Source organism: Sesamum indicum, linkage group LG11 (genome assembly GCF_026168435.1).
Source record: "Sesamum indicum cultivar Baizhima isolate 11 linkage group LG11, ASM2616843v1, whole genome shotgun sequence".
Classification (NCBI taxonomy): domain Eukaryota; kingdom Viridiplantae; phylum Streptophyta; class Magnoliopsida; order Lamiales; family Pedaliaceae; genus Sesamum; species Sesamum indicum.
This window is the reverse complement of record NC_142667.1, coordinates 6,490,045-6,499,506: the sequence shown is the minus strand read 5'-3', so window position 1 is coordinate 6,499,506 and position 9,462 is coordinate 6,490,045. Positions and strand designations below refer to the sequence as shown.

The following is a 9,462-nucleotide window of genomic DNA, read 5'->3' as shown; positions in this document are numbered from 1 at the left end:
CGGACTTCAAACTCGGACTCCAACTTGATTTTTGATGACATCATTGCTTTCGTCATCATCTTGTCTTTTTCGAATGACTTTATTGCGTTTGTCATTGCCTCGTCTTTTCCAGCTATTGGTCATTATGGTTTGTTGGCCATGTGACTTCCAGCTGTCTTCCTTGTTTTGCTGACTTTTGGCTTTTGTTGTTTTCTACCGACAGTCTTACTCTCTCGATTTTTTATATCGTTTAACTTTTACTTTTTTTGGTAAAAATTTTTCTCTTCCCCTTGTCTTGGTACAGTTCGGGTTTATTTTTCGTAACCCTAATCTTTGTACCGAACAAAGGCTTTTCTTGTTTCTCGCAGCAAGGGCACAAATGGTTATGCCATTGCCCTACATGCAACATGTTGCACGTCTTCAACTGTGTGGCTTCGGTTGCTGGCAGCTTATTTTCCCAAATTAACATCCTCTTTTTCTCGAATAAGTTTTCAGCGAACTCCATGCTTTTTCCTTTCATGAAATTTAACAGGAACGATCTATTCACTTTGTTTGAGAAGATTTTAAACTGATACTTGACTTTGTTCATATCTATCAGACAGACCCATAATCCCCAAGCTCTCCTGGTAGAGATACTATCTTCACTAATGGTAGATAGCAAGGGAGCTTCTTCGAAGGCAGCTTTTTGATTTTGTTGAAAGCTACCATATCTAGCCTCTACAGCTTCATAAAATGGAATGTTGGATGAGACCCCTTTCCTGCAGTTTTTGGAGCTACTGAAATGAATTTCATCTCCAGAATGTCGCTTGTCTTTAAGTGGGGGTTGTTTTGCCATGAATCAAAGACCACCCCACTAATCTACTCCGGAAGTTTTGAGATTTCCCAAAAATTCGGTTACATGGTACGAACTGAAGCAAGAGCTCCGAAATCATACCATTCTCGGACATCTTCTGGTTTAGACCCCTCTAACATCCAGACTCTGTTATATTTTCAGGATGTTTCGATGATGGTCTTGCCTGGATTTACTCCTTTGCAGGAAATTAATTGTTTCCAAATTTGCTGGCAGTCCTGCCAAGCAGAAGAAGGTATTAACCCGTTAGTATTAACCTTAGAGGTGCCTGTCATCGGCCTAAGGCTGATCTCTCCCTTCTTAACCCCGGAGGTGCTGGGTTGACTTGAATCAACAGGAGTTTGCCCTTCTTGAGACTCAATTATGCCGTTTCACCAGAGTCTGGTGACGGCCTTGTGCAATCGGTACTTGAATCCGACGCTACAGGTCTAGAGTCCTGTACTTATTTTTTGCTTTATTAAATCTCAAATTTGATATTAACTTGAGCGTTGGAGTGCTAACGTCTTTTTTGAAGATTCCCCATTCAGGTTTTACATACTATTCGGCCTAATTTTTTAACATAATCCATATTCATTGGACCCGCCCATTTTTTGAACGCATCAATTATTATTTTTATTTCCATATTAATTGACTTGGTACAAAATAATGAAATACAATCATTAACGAATACGAAATATAAAATTTTAAATCTGGGAAAATAGTTTTTATTTAGTATTATCAATTAATTTTAGAAGGTGAATAACAAATAATAGAAATAAATAGTTTTCCTATGAATTGAAACAATTATTATCAATTTGTTTTGAAAATATAATTATATAATATTAATGCTTCAGTGACAGAAATATAATTAATATCATGAACTGAATATATTTTATGACTAATTAAAATAATATATTTATCTGTAAAAATATATTTGTATACCTGCATAGCATATTATGCTTCCTAGTATAATAAAATAGATAAATATTGAATGAAGAATGCCTTGGTAATTGTATTAATATAAAAAAAAAAAATTGTTTATTACAAAAGTATTACAACATGCTTCCTAATTTATATATTCTATCATCTTGCTCATAAAAATTAGATTTAATACCAAGAAAAGAAATCATAGCGGAAACTGCAACGGCAAAAATCCAATTGAAAATTCATCCCTCAAAACCCAATTTTTTTAATATTATAGTTACACTCCTTTTGAAAATTTTTTGTTTAAAGCAGATCCTTTTTCGTTAAAATTTGGACAAAAGATATTATTGTAAGCAAAAATATTACATACATTTCACCCTCTTCCCATATGTATTTTTATATTTATAAAGGGATAAATGTAATATATATATATATGTGAGTGAGTATATAGAATGAAGTTAACATCATTACAGTTTTTCTTTATAAATATAAAAGTATTATATAGGAACGTTAAATGAGAGGTGAAAAAAGCAAGTCGTTGTAGTATAGTGGTGAGTATTCCCGCCTGTCACGCGAGTGACCCGGGTTCGATCCCCGGCAACGGCGGCTATTATTTTGCGAGAGAGGATTCTTAGCTTCGTTATGCTGTTAGTACATGCGCGTTTTATCGTTGATGAATTCACCTAATTGATGCTTGTTGTACAGTACTTACGTATCCCCTTTTACTTAATGAAATTTACATTTATCGAAAAAAAATATAAATGAGAGATGAAAATGGAAACTCTGTAGTCTTTTTTTGACAAATGCCAATATTTTTCATCCAAAGTTTAACAAAAGCGGGTCATGTGTATATAGTAAGTTTTTGGAGGGATGTAAGTGTAATTACAAAATGTTTTTGAGAAAAAAAATATAATTTTGTATTTTCTCAAGGAATTTAAATATAATTAACCCATATTCTTAATTAGAAATAAGTCACTCTTTTTATGACAGTTTTGTAAAATTGATGGGTGTCGAGATCACCAAAAATAATTCCTACTACACTTGTGACAGTGGGAGTAGGGTCGAATCCACAAAAACTGGTTTTAAGTTGATTTCTTTAGAAAAAAGAAAATAATGGGGGGGATATTGATGACAAAAAGAAATAATTAAAAACTAAATAAACTAGAAAACAATTGAAATTACCTGACGAAGATACGAGAGAGAGATTTTTCAATTAAGACTAGGATCATGCTTGAAACTTGTGAGCTGATCATCGATGCAAGAATAACACATGTATAAACATATAAACCAGTTATAGTATTGGTACGACTTAACACCTTACCTTTTCGTCAGCCAAGGTACGACCTTTGGCTAGATCCCTAATCAGATATAATAAAATAAAATAATGAGGGAAAGGAATCAAATAAACCGTGCTTTGAAGATTTCGGAGATGCGGCAACAACAGCAACGGCAGGCAACGACGGTGAGACAAGAATAGTGGAGATGGGTCACGACGGAGAGCGATGGACTATCTAGATGACGGCAGAGGGTTCCGGCGTTGTGGTGGCGGTTTTGAATGACGATTGCGAGAAATCTAGGTTGTTTCGGAACAGCGGCGCTGCAGCGGATCTAGGTTTTCTCCGTCAGACTCACATTGATGGTGAACGGTGGTTGAGCGAGAGGAACAACAATGGCGAAGCGTGTCAGAGTGGCGGCAAACAGAGGCTGGCGGCGTTGGGTTGGATGACGCGATGGTGAAAGACAATGCTACGGCGAACGGCGGACTGAGGAGAAATCGTCATGTGCTTGGGCGGTGACGGTGAAATTAGACGAAGTGGTGGCTGGAACGATGAACACCAAATGGCGATGGAGCTGAGGAAGAAGATGACGACGTGGGTCGTCGGGTTTCGGTGGCGGAGAAGGCGATGTTGTGGGTGAGCGACGACAGGAGACGAAAAGAACAGCAACGACGACGATGACGCACGACGGCTGTCACAGCGGAGGGCTTTTTCAGTGTGATGTCGTCGGCCATGAGTCGAGAGGGAGATGAAGAGTTCTTGAAGCTGTTGTGGGTGAGCTGAGAGAGAGATAATTATCGGTTAAATAAAGAAGAAAGATGTTGACCTAATTTCCTTTTTTATTTTGATTTTTTAATTTTTTTTACATAAATATAAATAAATAAAAAGGCAAGTAAATGAAAGTAAATAAAGTGAATAACAGCCTACGAAGTGCGACTAAGCGTGGGCACGCTTAGCGAAAACTCCAAATCTGTTTTGGTGAACTAAGTTAAATAGTTTTGAAATATCGATTAAGCGTGGGCACGTTTAGTGAAAACTTCAAATATGTCCAATTTGGCCTTCCAAATAGATTTAGATGCTTCATTAAGCGTGGCACGCATCGCAAAACTTGAATAAAAATATTAAAATTAAAATCAAACAAAAGAGAAAAGAAAAGGATAGAAATTTCATGGGTTGCGTCCCATGCAGCGCCTTTCTTTTAATATCTTTGGCTATACATTGTTGTTCCTCAACTTGAATAAGTTGGGCACTTTAAATCCACTCCTTTTTCGTCGTAGCGTATCCAGAGATGGTGTAGACTGAGGAAAACTTTGAGGTTCATGAGAGAATTCTTCCTCGAATTTAATTTATCGTGAAATGCTTTGTTCTTATAAGTTCTCGAACGAGAGCTAAAATTTTTATAACCATCGAATTTAGGTTTTTCCTGCACCAATGGATCAATAAAGTCTTTCAATTTGAATTTGTTGGTGCACAACACCCTAAGGAACTTTACATAGTGAGGTACTCTTTCGATTGCATATTTCACATGGTCTTCGCCATCAGTTGCTATGGAATCCTGCAAAAAAGGGTCAAAAGTATCTACAAGGAGGGCGGTAGGTAAATCAGTTAGATACCTCATGGATTCATATATGTTGAATCTTATGATTTCACCGTCAAATTCCATGGTGAGTCTTCCACTGTGCACATCGATTTTTGTTCTAGCTGTCTTGAGGAATGATCTTCCTAACAAGATTGATGTGGAATTGGGGGAGTTGTCCTCCCTCATATCCAACACGTAGAAATCGGCGGGAAACACCAATTCATTTACCTGTACAAGAACATCTTCCAAGACTCCTTCCGGGTAGACTACAGAGCGGTCTGCAAGTTGGATGACTACCCCCATTTCCTTTAAAGGACCAACATTTAAGGACTCAAAAATGGTTAGGGGCATAATATTTATAGATGTTCCAAGGTCGCACATAGCCCTTTTTATCCAATCATACCAATTTTACAAGGTATAGAGAATGTACCTGGGTCTTTACATTTTGGGAGTAATTTTCGTTGGAGAATTGTAGAAACATTTTCTCCCATATATACCTATTCATTTCCCTTGAGTTTTCCCTTACTAGTGCACAGTTCTTTAAGGAATTTCGCGTAGTGGGGTATTTGCTTGATGGCATCGAGTAAAGAAATGTTTACCTCCACTTTGCGGAACGTCTAAAAAATCTCTTTTTCTTCCTCTTTCTTCTTTGCTTTGGTAACTCTTTCTGGGAAAAGTGGTCTGGTTACCAAAGGCTTCGGATGATCCTCTTCTGGTTCGGCTTGTTCTTGTTGGACCTCAATTTCCTTTTCCGGCTTTCTTTTCACAGCGTGCCCACGTTTAGTGCCATCTTTGTTTACATTTTCCTGCAATTCCTTTCCATTACGAAGCACAATAGCACTAGCATTTTGTCTAGGGTTAATAATAGATTGAGAAGGTAGCTTACCTTGAGACTCTAGCTTGTCAACAGACGACGCCAGTTGACTGATTTGAGAATCTAGGTTTTGAATGCTCGTCTGGGTCTGTTGCTGGAACTGTTGTGTGTTGGTCACTAATGCTTTCACCACGTCTTCGAGAGATGGGCTAGGCGTGGGGTTAGGCTACGGAGGTGGTTTGTGCTGGGGTTTTTGAAAGTTTTTGTTGTTGGTTACCGTAACTCAGATTTGGATGATCCCTCCATCCAGGGTTGTATGTGTTGGAGAAAAGACCATATCTTCTGTGTTGTTGTCCAACAAATCCTCCTACGGAGTCGGCATGCTCGGTGGTTGACTCTTGAAGAGTTGGGCGCATGTCATTAGCGTGCCCCGTTAAAGTGCAAATACCACACGCTTTGACTTGTTGATATTTGTCTGCAACAACTTTTTCAACAATAGATGTGAGTTGATTTAAACGATCTTCAAGATTACTTACCTCGTTGCTTCTCTTTGGTGGATCATCGTATCTAACCCCAAACTGTTGCATGTTGGACGCCATAATCGAAATCAAGCTACGCGTTTCGGAAGGGATTTTATTGAACAGTGCTCCTCCACTTGCCGCTTCTAGCAGTTTCCTATCCATGCTTGATAGACCTTTGTAGAAGTACTGGATCAACAGGTGGTCTGGGATTTGATGATGGGGGCAACTTTCTATTAGTTGGTTGAATCTTCCCCAATATTCGAAAAGACTCTCTCCTGCGAATTGACGAATCCCGCTGATCTCGTTTCGGATTGTTGTGGCTCTTGAGGCAGGAAAACATTTCTCAAGAAACTGCCTCTTGAGATCATTCTATGTTGTAATGGATAACGAAGGTAGAAAGTGCAATCAATCCTTCGCTTGGTCGGCAAGAGAGAAGGGGAATGCTCTTAGTTTGACTTGTTCCTCACTTATACCTTGTGGTCGCATTCCGGAGCATACCACATGAAATTCCTTCAGATGCTTATGTGGATCATCACCTGCGAGACCACAGAAAGTAGGAAGTAAATGAATTAATCCAGATTTCAATTCACAGTTTACCTCCAAGTTCGAGTACTTAATGCACAGTGACTGCTGGTTCAGATCGGGCGATGTCATGTCTTTGATCGATCTTTCAGGAATCAAAGCCATTATTTCTTCTCCGGATTCGCTCGAGGGCGCGTCAAATTCCAAAGTTATATCTTTTCCGTCTTCATAGGGAGCGGATGTTCCTTCTGATTGTTGCTTAGTCTCCCAACGTAGTCTTCATGAAGTCTTCTCGATTTCGGGATCGTATTCCAATTTACCTGTACGAGAAGACCTTGCATTAATGGTGATAAAAAGCAAGTAACAAAAATTAAAGAAATCTAGTTAAAAACGCCAGTCCCTGGCAACGGCGCCAAAATTTGGTGGGTGTCGAGATCACAAAAAATAATTTCTAGTACACTTGTGACAGTGGGAGTAGGGTCAAAGCCACAGAGACTGGTTTTAAGTTGATTTCTTTAGGAAAAAGAAAATAATAGAGGGAGATTGATGATAAAAAGAAATAATTGAAAACTAAATAAACAAGAAAATAATTGAAATTACCTGATGAAGGTACGAGAGAGAGATATTTCGGTTAAGGCTAGGATAATGCTTGAATCTTGTGAGCTGATCATCTATGCAAGAATAACACATGTATAAACGAATAAACCAGTTATAATGTTGGTACGACCTAACACCTTACCTTTTCGTCAGCCAAGGTACAAACCGTTGGCTAGATCCCTAATTAACAGACAACCCTGGGAACATCCACAAGATTTAATCTATTAACAGCATTAAGAATTCGAAAGACCTGATTCTAATCAATAAACTCCTACGAGGATAATTCGTTTGAACTAGATCATAAATTCCCCATAACATAACTAATTACTATGACATAATTAATCATGCTACGTTGCCACTAAGCATTGAACTAAATAAACAATTACACGGATTTATAAAGTTCAATTAGCTAAGCAAACCTTCTTGATAGTGAACAACTAGCCACATTATTCAAATATCAGACGTTTGTAATAAGAGCAAAGAGAATAGCATGAATATTCATATAACAAGTGTAAAGAGAACAAATTAGATCTCACAATATATTACGAATCAAGCAATCACCATACCTTAACCAGAAAATAAGAAATTTAGCCAGATATGTTAATGGAAGAACACACTATTTATAATAAAAGTTTCGTACGAATCTAGACGTGGGGGGATAAATACATAATTAATTCTAAAAAGGTAAATTAATCACCAGTAACATGTTTTAAGGAATCCTTTCCAAATCTAAGCACTTCATTCTTTTTTTTTTCTTGCGAAAATCACTCATTTTCCTTTTTCACCCGAGTTGACCATTTCACTGAGCGTGGGCATGCTTAATCAATCCTGCAGAAATTGCCTTGTAATCTCCTCTTTTCTTTTGATGCCTTCAATTCTGATTTTAGCTTGATATTTACCATCTTTATCTCATGTCTTCCCTTTTGGCTGAATATGCAATAAAATGACATGATTAGGAATATTTTGGCTTAAAAAGAAAGACTAAATTGCTATAAAATCATGACAGTTGTAGAGTTATCAAAAATGTTGGGAATGACTCTAAGTGATTCTTGTACATTGTAGAAAGGGGCTTAGAACATTAACAGAATTGTCCAGAGGGTTGTAGAATATTGTAGAAACCAATAGTGTAGCATAGTTGCTAGGATTCCCTAGGAAATTGAGGTTTGCCTAGAAATAGGCCAAGCCCTCTCATTTGTAATCAATCTATCCATCAAGCATCTTTTGTAAATCCTATATTTATTGAATTTAATTGTATTCAACAAAAAATAAATATTGAACAAATTAATTAATAATATAAAAGTTTAATACTATAAAAAAATATTTTATAGGGTAAAATAAAATTTAAAGTGATTATCCCACATGCGCATACGTGATGCTTGTTTGGATATCATCCATACATCACAAAGAGTTGAAAAAAAGAAACCATGCATGATACATTGTTATTGACTTAATGCTCAATCTATGGTATATGCCTCAGTAAAATTAGTCAACGAATCAACTCAAAACAAATTGTAGTAAGTATTGAAGTTGAAAAACAATAATCAACACCATCTTTCTACATCTACGTGCATTTACAACTTTACTTATATATGAGGGAAGAATTGACAAAGTCTACGTTGTTCTTTCTCATACTATTCCATGATCTCCGACTCAGTGCATATGTGATGATAAACTTGAATATGTTGAGAGGGATGTAGAAAATGATGCTGAAAGCCATATGATGCCTACCTAGCCCAACCCTGTACTGTGGATTTTTGCATATTGTCAGTTTGCATACGCATGAAATTCCAACCTATACATAAAAATATGACTGCAGAATAACTATTAGATAGTGGAACAGATGAATTATCTAAAATTGCTATAGTGTTACTTAACTTACCGGTTGTGCTATTAGAAAGGTGGCCACAAGGAGAAAACTAGGTCGTTCCACATTAGACAACTCCTTGATCGAATAACGAAGATGACTGCCTGCCCCATGATGCTGACTTGATGATAAATCAACTCACTATAGTTGTCCTTAATTTGTCTTACACCAAATTTATACTGAAAGTCTAATGAACTTGTCTTAAGATCAGATCTTAGATATTTATTAAGTTTACATAGGCAATTCTTAATGCATATTATTCTTTAATAGCTCATAAGAAAACGACAATCATGAAAGCAAGATAAGTGTCAACAACGACTAATAGTGAAATCTCCTCCCAGCTTGCATGAGTCGGGCATTGATAATGGCTTCACCTTGTCCTTAAAAATGGTCATGATGATTCCATCATTAAGGATTGGGATTATCAACACTTCGATTGCAAGAATCATGCTTCCAAGCATCGGATGTATGGTTGTGGAAACTGCATAGATAGTGTAGTTCTTCATCTTCCGGATTAAGGCACGGCTTGTCAAAAGAACACTGACGAACATGCTTA

At 37.2% G+C, this 9,462-nt stretch overlaps 1 protein-coding gene and 1 non-coding gene across 2 annotated transcripts; one reads left to right on the top strand and one right to left on the bottom strand.

Annotated features, from left to right (window-relative positions):
• The first annotated feature begins 2,266 nt into the window (after positions 1 to 2,266).
• TRNAD-GUC (transfer RNA aspartic acid (anticodon GUC)) lies at positions 2,267 to 2,338 on the top strand. The gene has a single exon. It is a non-coding gene; the product is annotated as a tRNA-Asp (tRNA).
• Positions 2,339 to 5,205: 2,867 nt separating this feature from the next.
• Positions 5,206 to 6,610, bottom strand: LOC110012917 (uncharacterized). The gene is made up of 3 exons (XM_020698050.1): positions 6,422 to 6,610; positions 5,680 to 6,292; positions 5,206 to 5,597 (listed from the first exon to the last, which is right to left on the bottom strand). Exons 1-3 carry the CDS (start codon positions 6,608 to 6,610, stop codon positions 5,206 to 5,208), a joined length of 1,194 nt encoding a protein of 397 aa, XP_020553709.1.
• Positions 6,611 to 9,462: the final 2,852 nt, after the last annotated feature.

What these genes read in the sequence shown, in the direction of transcription:
- LOC110012917 (XM_020698050.1), bottom strand. Translation starts at nt 6,610, where the DNA reads ATGGCTTTGATTCCTGAAAGATCGATCAAAGACATGACATCGCCCGAT. An exon ending in ATCTGAAGGAATTTCATGTG is followed by an intron (nt 6,293 to 6,421) that starts GTATGCTCCGGA and finishes ATTACAACATAG; the next exon opens with AATGATCTCAAGAGGCAGTT. An exon ending in TCATCCAAATCTGAGTTACG is followed by an intron (nt 5,598 to 5,679) that starts GTAACCAACAAC and finishes CATCTCTCGAAG; the next exon opens with ACGTGGTGAAAGCATTAGTG.